This window comes from Gorilla gorilla, chromosome 20 (assembly GCF_029281585.2).
Source record: "Gorilla gorilla gorilla isolate KB3781 chromosome 20, NHGRI_mGorGor1-v2.1_pri, whole genome shotgun sequence".
In the NCBI taxonomy this organism is placed as follows: Eukaryota; Metazoa; Chordata; class Mammalia; order Primates; family Hominidae; genus Gorilla; species Gorilla gorilla.
Genome location: NC_073244.2, coordinates 60,135,781 through 60,155,394, shown reverse-complemented (window position 1 = coordinate 60,155,394; position 19,614 = coordinate 60,135,781). Strand labels below are relative to the sequence as shown.

Below are 19,614 nucleotides of genomic sequence, written 5' to 3'. Positions count from 1 at the left end.
GGGGTCAGAGACCCAGAGAGGGAAGGGGGTCAGAGACCCAGAGAGGGAAGGGGGTCAGAGACCCAGAGAGGGAGGGGGGTCAGAGTCCCAGAGAGGGAGGGGATCAGAGTCCCAGAGAGAGGAGGGGACAGTATGAGAGAAGCTATTCCTGTGCCTAGGGCACTGAGCAGGGGCCCTGAGGAGAATTTGGATTCTTGGGGGCTGCTGACTACAGTCCCTTCTCTGTTCCCTTCTAGACGCTCTGGGCAGGCCAAGAACCCCGCATCTGCTGGGGGTAGCTCTGCACCTCCCCCTAAGGCCCCAGCACCACCTCCCAAGCCTGAGACCCCTGAAAAGACAACATCTGAGAAGCCCCCAGAGCGGACGCCTGAGACGGCCATGCCTGAGCCCCCTGCCCCTGAGAAGCCCTCCCTCCTGCGGCCTGTTGAGAAGGAAAAGGAGAAGGAGAAGGTGACGCGTGGAGAGCGGCCATTGCGGGGTGAGCGGGCCACCAGCGGAAGGCAGACACGGCCAGAGCGGAGTCTCGCCACAGGACAGCCTGCCACATCCCGGCTGCCTAAAGCCCGGCCTACCAAGGTGAAGGCTGAACCGCCCCCTAAGAAGAGGAAGAAATGGCTGAAGGAGGCAGGCGGCAACGCTGCAGCAGGCGGGGGCCCACCAGGCAGCTCCTCGGACTCAGAGTCCTCCCCTGGAGCCCCCAGCGAGGACGGTGAGGCCCTAGGCAGCCTCAGGGCTGCAGGGGTGGGTGGGGAAGGGACACAGGTGAGGGCTGTCCAGAGGGCTCCGGGTAGCCTCGGCAGGACAGTAACAACCAGTATGTTACAGATAATGGCAGTAGCTCACAGTCACGGGGCATCTAACTACATGACAGGCTGCCTCCTAAGAAGCTGATGGATGTTGTGTAATTTTCACCCATCCTAGCAGGTAGATACTGTTATCCTCATCTACAGATGAGGAAGCTGAGGCTCCAAGAGAGGGCAGCACAGTCTGTGTTGGGTGCCCAGCAGAGTTGCAACTGAGCCCAGGGTGCCTCGGACTCTGTTCTTCAGTGTTGTGTTCTGCCTCATAATAGGCAAGATTTGAGGGCTGAGGAAGATGTGGGACTAGGCGGCTGTCCTGGAGGCTCTGTGATGGTGGGGTTTCCTGTGAGGCCCTGGGTGACCCTGAGAAAGAGGCATAACCTCTTGTGCCTTAGTGACCTCACCTGTAAAATGGGTTCATAATAGACGAAGCTCATAGGAGAGTGCCAATCTTTAGTAGACACTACCTGTCTACTCCATGTCTGCCCAGCACACTGCCACATCCTCAATGCTTATGATGATGTCTGGTTAGGCCGGGCACAGTGGCTTGCGCCTGTAATCCCAACACTTTGGGAGGCCAAGGTGGGTGGATCAGCTGAGGTCAGGAGTTCAAGACCAGCCTGACCAACATGGTGAAATCCCGGCTTTACTAAAAAATACAAAAATTAGCCCAGCATGGTGGCGCATGCCTGTAATCCCAGCTACTCAACGAGGCTGAGGCAGGAGAATCACTTGAACCCGGGAGGCAGAGGTTACAGTGAGCTGAGATCAGGCCACTGCACTCCAGCCTAGATGACAGAACAAGACTCTGTCTCAAAAAAAAAAAAAAAAAAAGTCTGGTTAGTGATGACAATAACAACAACAAAAATAAATATATATTCACATATGTACAGTAAGGGTAACAGCTGACTTTTGTTGAGTGCTTACTATGTACCAGAAATCATTTTAAACATTTGCACACAGGCTTACTTGACCTTTACCTAATAAACCCTGTGAGATAGCTTGGTAGAATTATCCTCATTTTAAAGATGGGAGCTGGGTGTGGTGGCTCGCACCTGTAATCCCTCCACTTTGGGAGGCCGAGGTGGTAGACTCACTTGAGCTCAAGAGTTCGAGATGAGCCTGGGCAACATAGTGAGACCCCATCTCTACGAACAAATTTTTAAAAATTAGCTGGGATTGGTGGCGAATGCCTGTAGTCCCAGCTATTCAGGAGGCTGAGGCAGAAGGATCACTTGAGCCCATGAGTTCAAGGCTATGGTGAGGTATGATTACACCACTGCTTTCCAGCCAGGGTGACAGAATTAGACCCTGTCTCTAAGGATAACTTCTTAAATAAATAAAAGATGAAGAAACTGAGGCACCAAGAGGTGATGGTGCCTGGTCAGGGCCATACAGTACAGGGGTAGCTGTTTTAACAGAGATTAGAATTAGCGAGTCAAATGAGGAAGGCGGAATTCTCTTTCCATCAAAGCCCTGATATAGGAGGGAGATGTATAGAAAATAAAAGCGGCCGGGCACAGTGGCTGATGCCTGTAATCCCAGCACTTTGAGAGGCCGAGGCGGGCAAATCACCTTAGGTCAGGAGCTCGAGACCAGCCTGGTCAACATGGAGAAACCCCGTCTCTACTAAAAATAAAAAAATTAGCCGGGTGTGGTGGTGCATGCCTATAATCACAGCGACTCGGGAGGCGGAGCCAGGAGAATCACTTGAACCTGGGAGGCAGAGGTTGCAGTGAGCTGAGATTGCGCCGTTGCATTCCAGCCTGGGCGACAGAGGGAAACTCCGTCTCAATAAATGAATGAACGAATGGATGAATGAATGGCTCTTTTTCAGGGTTGTCCAGGGTCCCAGTTTCCTTCTGTCTTGTTGACTGGCTGTTTGCCTTGTTGCTGGGGTCATGACCCCTTTCCAGTGAGCCCAAGCCCTGTTTCTGCCCTTGGCTACCCCACAGACCTTCCCCAACACCCCCAAATCCCATCAAGCTCTGTGTCCTGGCTTCCCCATCTTAGGGACCGGACCTCTGGCTACACAGTCACCTGACCAGACTTCCCAGGAGCCATCCTCACCTCTTTTCCTTTTCTTTTCTTTTTTTTTTTTTTTTTGAGACAGAGCCTCACTCTGTCACCCAGGTTGAAGTGCAAAGTGGCGTAATTTCAGTTCACTGAAACCTCCACCTCCTGGGTTCAAGTGATCCTCCTGCTTCAGCCTCCCAAGTAGCTGGGACTGTAGATGTGTGCCACCATGCCCGGCTAATTTGTGTATTTTTAGTAGAGATGAGGTTTCACCATGTTGGCCCAGGATGGTCTCGAACTCCTGACCTCAGGCGATCCGCTCGCCTCAGTCTCACAAAGTGCTGGGATCACAGGCATGAGCCAATGCACCTGGCCTTCCTCTTTTCCTTTTCTACCTGTCGCCCCCACAGCTGGGCAGCTCCCAGCCCTGTCTGCCCCCATCCCCTCCACCCTTTCCCAGGCCTGCCCAGCTCAGCCTCGTCCTCTGCTTCCAGCCCTGCCCCACCTCCATTCGTTCCTACCTGGTCCATCAGCCTGGACTTCAGCCTCACTCCTCCAGTCTGTCCCCTGCTTGGCTTAGGAGGGATCTTTCTACGCTTACACTCACCCCATCCCTGCTCTCAGCTCTCTCATGGCTCCCTAGTACCCACCAGAAAAAGCCCTTGCCCTTTCTGCCTGGTGTTGGAGGCCCAGTGTGGTCTGGCCTGCACTGACCTGTGCAATCCCAGCTCCCATCTCGTCCCTCAGCCTTGCCCCTTTATGATCTGACCTCCCTGGATGCACTCTTTTGGAAACCAACAATGCTGCTTCTTTAGACTTACGTGAAGCCACAATTAAGTGCTCTGAGCTGTCACTCAAGGCTCAGCCTTTGTTTGATCCTGAACAAGGGTAAGTCTGATGCCTCCTGTGAGTTGTTTTTTTTTTTTTTTTTTTGAGACAGTCTTGCTCTCGTTGCCCAGGCTTGTTGCCAGTGCAATTGTGCGATCTCAGCTCACCGCAACCTCTGCCTCCTGGGTTCAAGCGATTCTCCTGCCTCAGCCTCCCGAGTCGCTGTGATTACATGCATGCACCACCACACCCGGCTAATTTTGTATTTTTAGTAGAGACAGGGTTTCTCCATGTTGGTCAGGCTGGTCTCGAACTCCCGACCTCAGGTGATCCACTTGCCTTGGCCTCCCAAAGTGCTGGGATTACAGGTGTGAGCCACCATGCCCAGCCCTTTTTTTTTTTTTTTTTTTTTTTTTTTTTGAGACGGAGTTTCGCTTTTGTTGTCCAGGCTGGAGTATGATGGTGCGATCTTGGCTCACCGCAACCTCCGCCTCCCAGGTTCAAGGGATTCTCCTGTCTCAGCCTCCCGAGTGGCTGGGATTACAGGCATGCACCACCATGCCCGGCCAATTTTGTATTTCTTAGTAGAGACGGGGTTTCTCCATGTTGGTCAGGCTGGTCTCCAATTCCCGACCTCAGGTGATCTGCCTGCCTCGGCCTCCCAAAGTGCTGGGATTACAGGCCACAGCACTTAATGGGCTACAACGCCCGGCTTTTTTTTTTTTTTTTTTTTTTTTTTTTGGGGGGGGACGAGTTTCACTCTGTCACCCAGGCTGTGCAATGGCACAATCTTGGCTCACTGCAACCTCCGCCTCCTGGGTTCAAGCCGTCCTCCTACCTCAGCCTTCCGAGTAGCTGGGATTACAGGCGTGTGCCACCACGCATGGCTAATTTTTGTATTTTTAGTAGAGACAGGATTTTGCCACGTTGACCAGGCTGGTATCAAACTCCTGACCTTAGGTGATCTGCCTCGGCCTCCCAAAGTGCTGGGATGACAGGCATGAGCCACTGTGCCTGGCCTTCTCTGAGCTTCTTGCAGTCCCTGTGATTCTGCCACAAGAGCACGTGGCACTGGCGCTTGCCTGTCAATCTTCCCTAGCGGACTTGGACCTCCCAAAAGCAGGGATTTCTCTTCCGGTCCCCAGTGTTGAGAGCAGTGTCTGCCACACAGGTGGTCTCAGAGGAAGTTGGGATAACGAGCCTGCGTCCTGTCTTTTCTGCAGAGCGGGCAGTACCTGGGCGTCTGCTGAAAACCAGGGCGATGCGGGAGATGTACCGGAGTTACGTGGAGATGTTGGTGAGCACAGCACTTGACCCAGACATGATCCAGGCCCTGGAGGACACGCATGGTGAGCTGAGGCCTGGGGAGGAGGGGTGGGGGCTGACTCGGTCTGAGGGAGCAGGTGCTGAGGGCTTGGACCTGATCTGAGACAGGAGAGGTTTGGGGTCTGGACTCCTGGGTCTGAGGGAAGAGGAGCTGAGGCCTGGACCTGGGTCTGAGAGAGGAGGGGCTGGGGCCTGGAGTCCTAGGTCTGAGGGAGGAGGTCCCTGGGTCCTAGGGAGAAGAGGCTGAGGGCCTGGACTCCTGGGTCTGAGGGAGGAAGGGCTGGGGGCCTGGACTCCTGGGTCTGAGGGAGGAGGGGCTGGGGGCCTGGACTCCTGGGTTTGAGGGAGGATGGGCTGAGGCCCGGACCTGGGTCTGAGAGAGGAGGGGCTGGGGCCTGGAGTCCTGGGTCTGAAGGAGGAGGGGCTGGGGGCCTGGACTCCTGGGTTTGAGGGAGGAGGCACTGGGGGCCTAGACTCCTGGTTCTGAGAGAGGAGGGGCTGGACCTGAACTCCCGGGTCTGAGGAAGGAGGGACTGGACTCCCGGGTCTAAGGGAGGAGGGGCTGGGGGTCTGGACTCCCTGGTCTGAGGGAGGAGGAGCTGGGGCCTGGACTCCTGGGTCTGAGGGAGGAGGGGCTGGGGGTCTGGACTCCTGGGTCTGAGGAAGGAGGGACTGGGGCCTGGACTCCTGGGTCTGAGGGAGGAGTGGCTGGGGGTCTGGACTCCTGGGTCTGAGGGAGGAGGGAGCTAGGGCCTGGACTCCTGGGTCCGAAGGAGGAGGGGGCTGGGGCCTGTACTTTTGTCTCTGAGTGGGAAGGGGATTTGGGGACCCAGACTCCATGACCCCACCTTGGCCCCAGTGCTTTGTGAGGCTGTGGCCTTCCTGATACCATGTCCTCGTCCATCAGACGAGCTGTACCTGCCCCCCATGCGGAAGATAGACGGCCTGCTGAATGAGCACAAGAAGAAAGTCCTGAAGCGGCTGTCGCTAAGCCCAGCCCTGCAGGTGCCTGGGGGTCTGGGCAGGGGGTGTCTGGGGCCCAGGGTCCACATGGAGAAGACATGTACATGTTGGCCGCTGTTGGGGAGCGGTGATCCTTGGAAGGAGATCGTCCTTCTGGGCTCAGATGGGAGAAAAGTTGAGGGCAGGACTGTCAGGAGATCTCTGGGTTCTCAACAGCCATGAAGCCCATGTGGGGAGGAGCTGTGGGCCTTGGGGCAGCAGAGGGGTGGTTGTGAAAGGCTGGGCTGTTGTTGCGGAGAACAAGTGTGGAGCCAAACGTAGACTAGGCCTGCACCCAAAGCGGGCACTGGACCGATGGCTTCTTTGTGAGTCCAGTGCAGGCTATTAGGATCCCAGGCTTCAGTGTTAAGTCATCTGTATGATTTCCCTTCTGGGATATTCTGGGATGGAATATCAGGGCTCTGAAATCCAGTGTTAAACTGGCTCTGAGGATTCTGGTTGGGATGTTAGTGTGGCACTGAGAATTCCGGGATAGAATGTTAGGGTAACTGAGACTTCTGGAATCGAATGTTATTCTGGCTTTGAGAATTCTGGAAGACTTGCAGTGATTCTGAGAATTCTGGGATGGATTCTAGGCTGGTACTAAGAATTCTGGGATAGGCTATTAGGCTGGTGCTGAGATGGCTGGTGGGAAGTTAGTCTTAGAAAATACGCAGGGTGCCCGGCCTCACGCCTGTGATCCTAGCACTTTGGGAAGCCAAGGCCAGTAGATGGCCTGAGGTCAAGAGTTTGAGACCACCCTGGCTCTCTCAAAATAAAAAAAAGTGAAACCCCATCTCTACTCAAAATAAAAAATTAGCTGGGCGTGGTGGTGGGCAACTGTAGTCTTAGCTTCCCTGGAGGCTGAGGCAGGAGAACCAGTTGAACCCAGGAGGTGGAGCTTGCAGTGAGCCAAGATGGCACCATTGCACTCCAGCCTGGGCGACAGAGCAAGACTGTCTCCAAAAAAGAAAAAAAAGAAAACAGGCCGGGCGCGGTGGCTTACGCCTGTAATCCCAGCAGTTTGGGAGGCCAAGACGGATGGATCACGAGGTCAGGAGATCGAGACCATCCTGACTAACACAGTGAAACCCCGTCTCTACTGCAAATACAAAAAAATTAGCTGGGCGTGGTGGCGGGCGCCTGTAGTCCCAGCTACTCAGGAGGCTGAGGCAGGAGAAAGGTGTGAACCCGGGAGGCGGAGCTTGCAGTGAGCCGAGATCGTGCCACTGCACTCCAGCCTGGGCGACAGAGCGAGACTCTGTCTCAAAAAAGAAAACATATATATATATGTGTGTATATATATATGTATGTGTATATATATGTATATATATGTATGTATATATGTATATATGTATATATGTATGTATATATGTATATATGTATGTGTATATATATGTATATATGTATGTATATATGTGTATATGTGTATGTATATATATGTATATATATGTATGTATATATATATGTATATAGGGAGATATTAATATGAGTCTGAGAATTTTGAGTGAGATAGTAGTTTTCTCAGAATGATGGGTGGGACATTGGGATGACCGAGAATTCTGGAATGGATTCTTAGACTGGTGTGGAGAAATCTAAGCTGGAATGTTATGCTGACTCTGAAAATTTGTGGGTAGAGTGCTGGGTGGGTTGGAAAATTCTGGGTAGCATTAGGTTATAAAAACTCTGGAGGATATGAATCTAGTCTACAAATTCTGAGATGGATTGTTAGGCTGGCACTGAGGATTGTGGGTGAGATGTTACACTAGAGTAGATAATCCCAGTGTAGGATATTAGAGTAGGTTTGAGAAGTATGTGTTATTAGTCGGGAGTTAGAATTCTGGGGTAGATGGCTGGGCGCGGAGGCTCACGTTGGTAATCCCAACACTCTGGGAGGCTAAGGGAGGTGGATCACAAGGTCAGGAGATCAACAACAACCCATCCTGGCTAATATGATGAAACCCTGTCTCTACTAAAAATACACAAAAAATTAGCCAGGTGTGGTGGTGGGTGCCTGTAGTCCCAGCTACTCGCGAGGCTGAGACAGAATAATGGTGTGAACCCGGGAGGTGGAGCTTGCAGTGAGCCAAGGTTGCACCACTGCACTCCAGCGTGGGCGACAGAGCGAGACTTTGTCTTAAAAAAAAAAAAAAAAAGAATTCTGGGGTAGATGGGATGGTTAGGATAGGGCTGAGAATTCTGGGATAGATGGTTAGGATGGGGCCAAGAATTCTGGGATAGATGGTTAGGATGGGGCCAAGAATTCTGGGATAGATGGTTAGGATGGGGCCGAGAATTCTGGGGTAGGTGGTTAGGATGGGGCCGAGAATTCTGGGGTAGCTGGTTAGGATGGGGCCGGGAATTCTGGGGTAGCTGGTTAGGATGGGGCCGGGAATTCTGGGGTAGCTGGTTAGGATGGGGCCGGGAATTCTGGGGTGGGTGGTTAGGATGGGTCCGGGAATTCTGGGGTAGGTGGTTAGGATGAGGCTGAGAATTCTGGGGTAGGTGGTTAGGATGAGACCGAGAATTCTGGGGTAGGTGGTTAGGATGGGACCGAGAATTCTAGGGTAGGTGGTTAGGATGGGGCCAAGAATTCTGGGGTAGGTGGTTAGGATGGGGCCGAGAATTCTGGGGTAGGTGGTTAGGATGGGACCGAGAATTCTGGGGTAGGTGGTTACGATGGGGCTGAGAATTCTGGGATAGGATAGGTGGTTAGGATGAGACTGAGAATTCTGGGGTAGGTGGTTAGGATGGGGCTGAGCATTCAGGGATAGGTGGTTAGGTTGGTGCTGAGAATTCTGGGATTGGTGGTTAGGATGGGACTGAGAATTCTGGGATTGGTGGTTAGGATGGGACTGAGAATTCTGGGATAGATAGTTAGGATGGGGCTGAGAATTCTGGGGTAGGTGGTTAGGATGGGGCTGGGAATTCTGGGGTAGGTGGTTAGGATGGGACTGAGAATTGTGCGATAGATAGTTAGGATGGGCTGAGAATTCTGGGGTAGGTGGTTAGGATGGTGCTGAAAATTCTGGGGTAGGTGGTTAGGATGGTGCTGAAAATTCTGGGGTAGGTGGTTAGGATGGTGCTGAAAATTCTGGGGTAGGTGGTTAGGATGGGGCTGGGAATTCTGGGATAGATGGTTAGGATAGGGCTGGGAATTCTGGGGTAGATGGTTAGGATGGGGCTGGGAATTCTGGGGTAGATGGTTAGGATGGGGCTGAGAATTCTGGGGTAGAATTTTGGGTGACATTGAGAATCTGAGCCAGGCCAGAAGGCACAGTGGAAGCATCACTGGTCAGGCCCAGCCTCCTCTGTCCTTTGAGGAGACTCCAGTTGTCTCTCCTGATCTGCAGCCTGGGGGAAACTGAGGCACGGATCTGAGACCTGGCTGTTGGGTTTGGGGTGTGTGGGTCCAGGGCGGCATCCAGCTGACCCATCGGCTTCCCGCAGGATGCTCTGCACACGTTCCCACAGCTGCAAGTGGAGCAGAGTGGGGAGGGCTCTCCGGAAGAGGGGGCTGTGCGGCTGCGGCCTGCCGGGGAACCCTACAACCGCAAGACGCTCAGCAAGCTCAAGAGGAGCGTGGTCAGAGCCCAGGTGGGCGCTGGGGCTGGGGCTGGGAGTGGGGAGTGCTGGCGGTATGTGGGAAGGGAGGAGAGGGGCTGCCAAGTGCCGGGCTGGAGGGGCTGAGGCATCTCCACTTCTACCCAGGAGTTCAAGGTTGAGCTGGAAAAATCGGGATACTATACACTCTACCATTCGCTCCACCACTATAAATACCACACCTTCCTGCGCTGCCGGGACCAGGTGAGCCCCACCCACAGCACCCATCTCCCTGGGATTCCAACCTTTCTGACTTCCTCTTGGGATCTGAGGGTCCAAGCCCAGCCCCGTCCTGCCTCAGACCCAAGAGTTCAGGTCCTTCTGTCTTGGACTTAAGAATGCAGCCCCCAGCCCTGGTCTCCCTGGGACACTGACATCTGACACCCCAGGCGCCATGCCCCAGCCCCTTCCCTCCCCAGAGGCCGGTGTGCCACCCTCCCCAGTGCCATGTTTGACCCCTGCAGACCCTGGCCATCGAGGGCGGCGCCGAGGACCTGGGCCAGGAGGAGGTGGTCCAGCAGTGCATGCGGAACCAGCCGTGGCTGGAACAGCTCTTTGACTCCTTCAGTGACCTGCTGGCCCAAGCACAGGCCCACAGCCGCTGTGGGTGACCCCGCCCCAGCTTGTGAGGGGGGCGCCTCCTCCATGAACCGAGAATTGGGACGGAACCGTGTCCTCAGGAGCTAACACCTGGGCTCCGTCGCCGGGGAAAGGGGGTCATGGGTCAGGGTGTGTCTGTGCTGCCCCCTCCAGGGCAGGGTTCAAAGTCCGACTCCCCCCCCCTCCCGAGCCCCCTCCACTCCCTCCCCGTTCCTCCCACTGTTCGGTGTACAGAGAAATTATTTATATATATGTATAAATGTCTATTTAGTAACGGTTTCCCTCTCCCCTTGCCCCGACCCCACCTCCACAGCCACAGCCCCCGCCCCCTCCACCTTGTACATAATGTATAGGAAAAGTCTATGTATGGCTGGGGGGGGTGGGGTGGCTTCAGAGAGCTGGGGGACCCCTTTCCCCCAAGTCCCCCCTGCAGGCCAAGATCTTTGCTAAAGGCCATTCCCTCCCCAGGGCATTTGGCGTCGGGTGGGAGGGGAAAACGCATCTTGTTAATTATTTTTAATCTTATTTATTGTACATACCTGGGGCAGGGGCTTGGGGAGGTGGAGGGGGGAGAAGGGTCCCCTCTCTCTGCCCCTCCCAATCCTTTTCTACGGCGATTTGTCTGTGTCTCGCCCCCACCCGCTGCCCACCCCCCATTGTTATCTGGATGTGGTTCTATTTTTTATCGGTCTCCTTTCCCCTCCTCCCCGTTCTCGCCCCTGCCCCACCCCGCCCCCTGCTCCCACCACCCTTTGTCTCTTGCTCTTTCTTGGGCTTCTGTACAACTCAACTTGTATACACTGTGTACACACAACCAGCCAAACGAAAACCCAACGGCAAACACTTTACCGGCAGGCTGGAGTGCCTCTGTCCTGCGGCGCTGGGGTGGGTGGCGGTGGTGGCAGGGGCAGAGGTTCTGGAACGGGACTTTCCCAGAGCCTTGGGCAGTGGGGGGCCTGAGGCTGGCATATGTTCTGTGTGCCCGCACAGCAGAGTATCCCACCCTGAAATTTAATGACTTCAGACAACAAATATTTATCACTGGGGGGTTTCTTTTGTTTTTTAGCTAAAGACAGGGTCTCGCTCTGTCACCTAGGCTGGAGTGCAGTGGCATGATCATAGCTCACTGCAGCCTCCAACTCCCTGGCTCAAGCGATCCTCCTGCCTCAGCCTCCCAAAGTGACGGGATTACAGGCAAGTGCCACTGTGCCTGGCCCTGTGTTCTTTATGTTACCCAGGCTGGCCTTGAACTTCTGGGCTTAAAAGATCCTCCTGCCCCAGTCTCAAGTAGTTGGCATTACAGGTGCATGCCACTACACCCATCTCAAATCCTGTAGTGGTTTTTTTTTTTTTTTTTTTTTGAGACAGAGTCTCACTCTGTCGCCCAGCCTGGAGTGCAGTGGTTCGATCTTGGCTCATGCAACCTCAACCTCCCCGGTTCAAGCGATTCTCCTGCCTCAGCCTCCCAAGTAGCTGGGATTATAGGGGCCTACCACTACATCCAGCAAATTTTTGTATTTTTAGTAGAAGCCAGGTTTCACCATGTTGGCCAGGCTGGTCTCGAACTCCTGACCTCAGGTGATCCGCCAGCCTCAGCCTTCCAAAGAGATTACAGGTGTGAGCCACTGCGCCCGGCCTCAAGTCCTGTATTCTTGAATCCAAGTGAGTGGTCCATGGTACAGCACTCTCGGAGTTCCCCAAACGCTTGTATAAATGTAGAATCGGCACAGGCAGCAGACGAGGAGAGGGCAGGTTGAATAGGGCTGTTTCCCCTCCTCCCACCTTTAAAGGAAAAGATGTAGAATCTCAGGCTGTTGCTCTGGTCTACTTGATCAGAACCCACTTTTTAGTAAAATGCTGAGAGGATTCTCAAGCACATTCAAGTTTGAAGAACCGTGTTCTAGAACAAGAATGTTAAAAATGTGCAGGTTGGCTGGGCACAGTGGCTCACGGCTATAATCCCAGCACTGTGGGAGGCCAGGGCGGGGGGATCACTTGAGGTCAGGAGTTCGAGACCGGCCTGACCAACATGGTGAAACCCCGTCTCTACTAAAAATACAAAAATCAGCCGGGCGTGGTGGCGTGCATCTATAATCCCAGCTACATGGGAGGCTGAGGCTGAGGCAGGAGAATCGCTTGAACCCGGGGGGCAGAGGTTGCAGTGAGTTGAGATCGTGCCATTGCACCACTCCAGCCTGGCTGACAGAGCGAGACTCCATCTCAAAAAATAAAAAATGTGGAGGTCAACTGGCAATATTTTAGAACCCAGCCTATGAAGCAGTGAACAGGCTGTTGTCATTCTAGAGCCTGGATGGATGGACCACTGGTGTTCCAGAACCCTGGCTTAGTCCGTGGGTAGGGACCCAGTGTGAGATTTGAGGGTGGAACATCAGCATTCCAGATGCCCTTTTAGGTGAGATTGAGGAAGAACCCTCATCGTTCTAGAACCTTGAGTATTGTTCCAGGGGTGTCCAAGGAGAGAATACAGTCATGGGTTCTTAGTTTCTGTTGTACCAGTAAAGCCCCTTCCTCATCCCTCTTTTTTGTTTATTACTAGAGACAGAAACTAAAAACCATGGCTTCAGGCTGCTAAAAGCCTAAAACAAAACAGAACAACAACAAAATAAGGTGGGTTGGACAAATCTGGACTCCAGACCATCACATGTTACAGATTTTTTTTTTTTTTTTTTTTTTTTTTTTACGGAATCTCGATCTGTTGCCCAGGCTGGAGTGCAGTGGCGCAATCTCGGCTCACTGCAAGCTCCGCGTCCTGGGTTCCTGCCATTCTCCTGCCTCAGCCTCCCAAGTAGCTGGGACTACAAGCACCCACCACCATGCCCGGCTAATTTTTTTTTTTTGTATTTTTAGTAGAGACGGGGTTTCACTGTGTTAGCCAGGATGGTCTCGATCTCCTGACCTCGTGATCCGCCTGCCTCGGCCTCCCAAAGTGCTGGGATTATAGGCAAGAGCCATCGTGCCTGGCCATGTTACAGATTTTAGATCGTGATTTCAGACTAGAGGATGGATAGTAGCATTTGAGAACCATAATGGGTGAGTCAACAATAGACCATGAAGCCAGGCGTGGTGGCTCACGGTTGTAATCCCAGCACTTTGGGAGGTGGAGATGAGCAGATCACCTGAGGTCAGGAGTTTGAGATCAGCCTGGCCAGCATGGCAAAAACCCTCTTTTTCTTTCTTTCTTTTTTTTTTTTTGAGATGGAGTCTCGCTCTGTTTCCCAGGCTGGAGTGCAGTGGCACTATCTTGACTCACTGCAACCTCCGCCTCCCAAGTTCAAGCGATTGTCCTGCCTCTGCCTCTGAGTAGCTGGGATAACAGGTGCATGCCACCACTCCCGGCTAATTTTTGTATTTTTAGTAGAGACAGGGTTTCACCATGTTGATCAGGCTGGTCTCGAACTCCTGACCTCATGATCTGCCCTTCTCAGCCTCCCAAAGTGCTGGGATTACAGGCATGAGCCACTGTGCCCAGCCAACCCTATCTCTCTTAAAATTACAGAAATTAGCCAGGCATAGTGGCTTGCGCCTGCTACTCAGGAGGCTGAGGCAGGAGACTCGCTTGAACCCGGGAGGCTGAGGTTGCAGTGAGCCCAGATTGCGCCACTGCACTCTAGCCTGGGCAACAGAGTGAGACTCCATCTCAAAAAATTTAAAAAAGGATCATGAACTTTCTAGAATCATTGAGTTAAGAGGGCTGAGTACAAACCATTAAATTGTGCTTGAACTGTGGCCTATAGCATGTGGGGGTGCAGCCTTTGATGGAAAGCCATACACTCAAGGTCCTGGACTAGGCTGTCAAACTGAGGCCAAATGCCAGGTGACAGTGGCTCATGCCTATAATCCCAGCACTCTGGGAGGCCAAGGCAGGAGGATTGCTTGAGTCCAGCCTGGGCAATGTGGCGAGATCCTCATGTCTCCAAAAAAAAAAAAAAAAGCTAAAATTGAGGCCAAAGGATTGGCATTGTCCCAGGTCAGAGTTCCAGGATGGAAAATGGGTGGAGTATTCTTTTTCTTTTTTGTTTTTGAGACAGAGTCTCGCTTTGTTACCCAAGCTTGGGTGCAGTGGCACGGTCTTGGCTCACTGCAACCTCCGCCTCCCGGGCTCAAGCCATTCTTCTGCCTCAAGCTTCCTGAGTAGCTGGGACTACAGGCACGTGCCACCACGTCCAATTAATTTTTGTGTTTTTAGTAGAGACGGGGTTTCACCATGTTGGCCAGGATGGTCTCTCCTGATCTCAGGTGCTCCACCCGCCCTGGCCTCCCAAAGTGCTGGGATTGATTAGAGGTATGAGCCACCGCGCTCGGCCGGGAGTGGAGTGTTGTGAGCGTGGACAGTGAGGTCAGGAATCATCCCTTTAGGGACAGAATCACCTTGTGGTTGGCCTTTGGCATCCAGCTGCCCAGATTAGAATCCCAGCTGCAGCACTAACCAGGCAGGTTGGGTAACAGACCCCATCTTCACCTTTGCCATCCATTAAATGGGCTTTTGTCAAACTGAAGGAAGACAACCAGTTTGGAGCACCTGGCCTGCAGCTCCTGTGACCTGTAGCAGGAGATCTAGAGAAGCTTAACAGAGGTCCACGACATGACAGAAAATGAAGAGACACAGAGAAAGATAAAGATGGGGACATTGGCCGGGCGCGGTGGCTCACACCTGTAATCCCAGCACTTTGGGAGGCCAATGTGGGTGGATCACCTGAGGTCAGGATTTCGAGACCAGCCTGGCCAGCATGGTGAAACCCTGCCTCTACTAAAAATAGAAAAATTTGTCGGGTATGGCCGGGCACAGTGGCTCACGTCTGTAATCCCAGCAAATTGGGAGGCCAAGGTGGGATGATCACCTGAGGTTGGAAGTTCAAGACCAGCCTGACCAACATGGAGAAACCCCGTCTTTACTGAAAATACAAAATCAGCCGGGGTGGTGGCGCATGCCTGTAATCCCAGCTACTCAGGAGGCTGAGGCAGGAGAATCGCTTGAACCCAGGAGGCGGAGGATGCGGTGAGCCGAGATCGCGCCATTGCACTGCAGCCTGGGCAACAAGAGTGAAACACTGTCTCAAAAAAAAAAAATTTAGTCGGGCATGCTTGCGGGTGCCTGTCATCCCAGATATTTGGGAGGCTGAGGCAGAAGAATTGCTTGAGTCTGGGAGATGGAAGTTGCAGTGAGCCAAGATCATGCCACTGCACTCCAGCCTGAGCGGCAGAGTGAGACTCCGTCTTGAAAAAAAAAAAAAAAAGAAAGATGGGGACATCAAAACCTGGAAAGCTTTAGAATCGTTGCTAGGGCCTGCCAGAGCTCAGGGGAGGGGAGGAACCGAATACATAATTTCTGGCACTAACAGTACCTAGGGAGATGCCAGCCTTTTCGCTGTTGTGTGTTGATCTTTGGGACACTGGTGGCTGTAAACCTTCCAAAAATGGTCTGCCAGTTGTCTTGAGCATTTGGGGGCAAGCGGTAACTTTAATCACCTTCTCAAAGTGCATCTTGGTCCTGCTAGAAGCAGGGTGCCCCAGCCAAGAAGTTGGCCCCATCGGGCAGTGCAGGAAAGACTCCGATCCTCTGCAGGGGGCATGTGGATGGTGAGATCTGGGAAGAGAGATGTTGGCACAGGACTCCTTCCTGTTGGGGGCTCAGTACCCGCAGCTGGGGCTTAGGTGGAAGTGTCAGAGCTTGTTTGGAAACTGATCAAAACATTGCCCACCCTCTTGCCCCACCACTCCCCATCCAGCAGGGATGGACCCCTGGTGTGCAGAGTTCCTAGCAGGGAAGAGAGCCAACATGTGACACAGTACATCCAAGCTGTACTTTTTCCCAGGGCAGAAGGTTGAGAACAGGCCAAAGATTCTGTGATAATAGAACCCGGAAAGGGATATTTAGCTAATCAGTTTTTTTTTCTTGAGACAGAGTGTCGCTCTTGTTGCCCAGGCTGGAGTGCAACGGCACGATCTCAGCTCACTGCAACCTCCACCTCCCGGGTTCAAGTGATTCTCCTGCCTCACCCTCCCAAGTAGCTGGGATTACAGGCACCTGCCACCACACCCGGCTAATTTTTGTAGTTTTAGTAGAGAGGGGAGGTTTCACCATGTTGGCAAGGCTGGTCTCAAATTCCTGACCTTAGGTGATTCGCCCGCCTTGCCCTACCAAAGTGCTGGGATTACAGGTGTGAGCCACTGCGCCCAGCCTGCTAATCCGTGTTCTAATCCGGGATACAGAGGGACATTCATGGTTCTGGGGCAGAATGGAGACATGTCAGCCACAGTCATTGATGGTGAGCACTTAGTATGCGCCGGGCTCATTTCTCCTCTGCAATCGTCTCCTTTAGCCTCGTGCTCACCCTGTGAAGTAGCTTTGTACTTGCCCCCGTTTTACAGATGAGACTGAGGTGGCAGAGCTGGATTTGAATTCAGGCAGCCCGGTCATGCAAAGGCCATGCTCCACCCTAGGACTAGGAAGCAGGTTCCATGGTGGGTGCGAGTAGAGCATTCAGGGATCAGGGGCCTGGGTATAGGGAGCAGATGGTTGACTGCTGATAGGTGTCAGGTGGAGCCTCAAGTTCAGGGCATGGGGACATCTCGGTTGAGGTGTTTTGTTTTGTTTTTCTTTTTTTTTTGAGATGGAGTCTCGCTCTGTCGTCCAGGCTAGAGTGCAATGGTGCAACTCCACCTCCTGGGTTCACGCCATTCTCCTGCCTTAGCTGGGACTACAGGCGCCCGCCACCATGCCCAGCTAATTTTTTGTATTTTTAGTAGAGACGGGGTTTCACTGTGTTAGCCAGGATGGTCTCGATCTCCTGGCCTTGTGATCCGCCCGCCTCGGCCTCCCAAAGTGCTGGGATTACAAGCATGAGCCACCGTGCCCAGCCGGTTGAGGTTTTTAGCCTGGTTTGTTGGGTAGATTTGGGGCTTTAAAGATGGCCAGTCACACAGGCTTGGGAGGTGGGTGGACAGTGGTCTCCAGTTGGCTTCAGCCTTCCAGGGTAGCAGATAGTGGGCAGGACTGCCCCTCCCCCCACCAGAGCTTAGGTTGGATGTGGGAGAGTCCTAAGTGTCCCCAGGCTGGGCATGGTGGATCATGCCTGTAATCCCAGAGCTTTGGGAGGCCGAGGCAGGAGGATTGCTTAAAGGGAGGAGTTCAAGACCAGCCTGGGCCACATAGCGAGACCCCATCTCTACAACAAAATGAAAAATTAGCCAAGTGTGCACTCGTAGTCCCAGCTACTTGGGAGGCTGAGGCAGGAGGATTGCTTGAGCCCAGGAGGTTGAGGCTACAGAGTTGTGGTCATGCGACTGCACTCCAGCCTGGGCAACACAGTGACACCCTGTCTCAAATAAATAAATAAAATGTGAAAAACGAAGTGTTCCTAGGACACAGATGGGCTTTGGGCTTCCAGACTGAAGTGTGTCATCCACTTACCCAGTGTGGCCTTAAGACACCTGACACTTCTGCTTCTCCCAGGACAGAATAGGGGGTTGGATGGGGGGTGTCCACACTGACCCCAAATTGGATTAAGTATTTAGATTCAGATGGCAGTGCTACTGGGAACTTTCTGAAAATGAGGACTTGCCAGACGGCTGCTTGGACACCATTCCACCCACCTGTCCCTTCTCGATATACATTGAAGGTGAGAGTGGGACAGGCAGGGTTTGTAGCAGTTGCTCCCTGTCTCTATTTTTGTAGACAGAGTCTAGCTCTTGCCCAGGCTGGTCTCAAACTCCTGGCCTCAAGTGATCCACCCATTTCGGTCTCCCAAAGTACTGGGCTTACAAGCGTGAGCTACCACACCCAGCTGAGTTGCTGCCTGTCTCCAATGTCCTAGAACGTTCTATTGGAATGTTCTAGAAAGCACTGTCCAATAGCCCACTCAGCAATGATAGGAATGTTGTCTATTTGCCCTATGTATTAAGATAGCCACTAGAGGCCGGGTGCGGTGGCTCACGCCTGTAATCCCAGCCCTTTGGGAGGCTGAGGTGGGCAGATCTCTTGAGGCCAGGAGTTCCAGACCAGTCTGGCCAACGTGGCGAAACCCCGTCTCTACCAAAAATACAAAAATTAGCCGGGCATGGTGGCATGCGCCTGTAGTCCCAGGTACTCAGGAGGTTGAGACAGGAGAATCACTTGAGCCCAGGAAACAGAGGTTGCAGCAACTGGAGATCCTGCCACTGCACTCCAGCCTGGGTGACAGAGCGAGACTCTTGTCTAAAAAAAAAAAAGTCACTAGCCACATGTGACAACTGAGGTCTTGAAATGTTGATTTGACTAAGGAACTAAGTTTTATTAAAATATTTTTTATTTTGTTGTTGTTGTTGTATTTGAGACGGAGTCTCGCTCTGTCGCACAGGCTAGAGTGCAATGGCACGATCTCGGCTCACTGCAACCTCCGCCTCCCGGGTTCAAGCTATTCTCATGTCTCAGCCTCCTGAGAAGCTGGGATTACAGGTGCCCACCAATGCGCCCGGCTAATTTTTGTATTTTTAATAGAGACAGGGTTTCACCATGTTGGTCAGGTTGGTCTCGAACTCCCGACCTCAGGTGATCCATCCGCCTGGGCCTCCCAAAGTGCTGGGATTACAGGCGTGAGCCACTGCGCCTGGCCTTTATTTTTATTATTTTTATTTTTTATTTTTTTATTTTCTGAGAAAGTCTTGCTGTCGCCCAGGCTGGAGTGCAGTGGCATCACCTTGGCTCACTGCAATTTCTGTCTCCCAGGCTCAAGCTATCCTCCTACCTCAGCCTCCTGAGTAGCTGGGACTACAGGCATGTGCCACCACACCCAGCTAATTTTTGTATTTTTGGTAGAGATGGGGGCGGGGGGGGGGGTCTCACTTTATTGCCCAGGCTGGTCTCGAACTCCTGAGATTAAGCGATCTGCCCACCTCAGCCTCCCAAAATGCTGGGATTACAGGCATAACCCACTGCATCCAGCCAAATTTTATTTAATTTTAATTTAAATAGCCACATGTAGCTTCTGCCTACCATATTGAAGAGCGCATTCTATAACTTTCTAGGAAAAAAAAATTCCTTCATCAGATGTTCAAAGTTTATCCCAAGAAAATACCCATAAGGTCAAGAGATTGAGACCATCCTGGCTAACACGGTAAAACCCCGCCTCTACTAAAAATACAAAAAAAAATTAGCTGGGGGCGTGGTGGCATGCGCCTGTAGCCCCAGCTACTCGGGAGGCTGAGGCAGGAGAATGGCATGAATCCGAGAGGCGGAGGTTGCAGCGAGCTGAGATCACGCCACTGCACTCTAGCCTGGCTACAGAGTGAGACTCCATCTCAAAAAAAAAAAAAAAAACACACACACACACACACAAAAACAGAAAAGGGTAGAATCGCCCTGTTGAAGGGAAAGTGGGGGCTCTAGGCACTTGGTTATGCTTTATAAACTTCTTCTGCTCCTCCCCAAGCAATAGGTTCT

General features: G+C 52.7%; 1 protein-coding gene across 1 annotated transcript in view; it reads left to right on the top strand.

Moving 5' to 3' along the window:
• Window positions 1-11,023, top strand: part of PRR12 (proline rich 12) — a 35,245-nt gene extending 24,222 nt beyond the window's left edge. The window contains exons 9-14 of the mRNA XM_031007222.3: window positions 237-709; window positions 4,868-4,993; window positions 5,878-5,975; window positions 9,423-9,569; window positions 9,684-9,779; window positions 10,040-11,023. Coding sequence (XP_030863082.2) covers window positions 237-709; window positions 4,868-4,993; window positions 5,878-5,975; window positions 9,423-9,569; window positions 9,684-9,779; window positions 10,040-10,186 — 1,087 coding nt within the window. The 3' untranslated portion in view covers window positions 10,187-11,023. The remainder of the gene's footprint in view (window positions 1-236; window positions 710-4,867; window positions 4,994-5,877; window positions 5,976-9,422; window positions 9,570-9,683; window positions 9,780-10,039) is intronic.
• The last annotated feature ends 8,591 nt before the right edge of the window (window positions 11,024-19,614 follow it).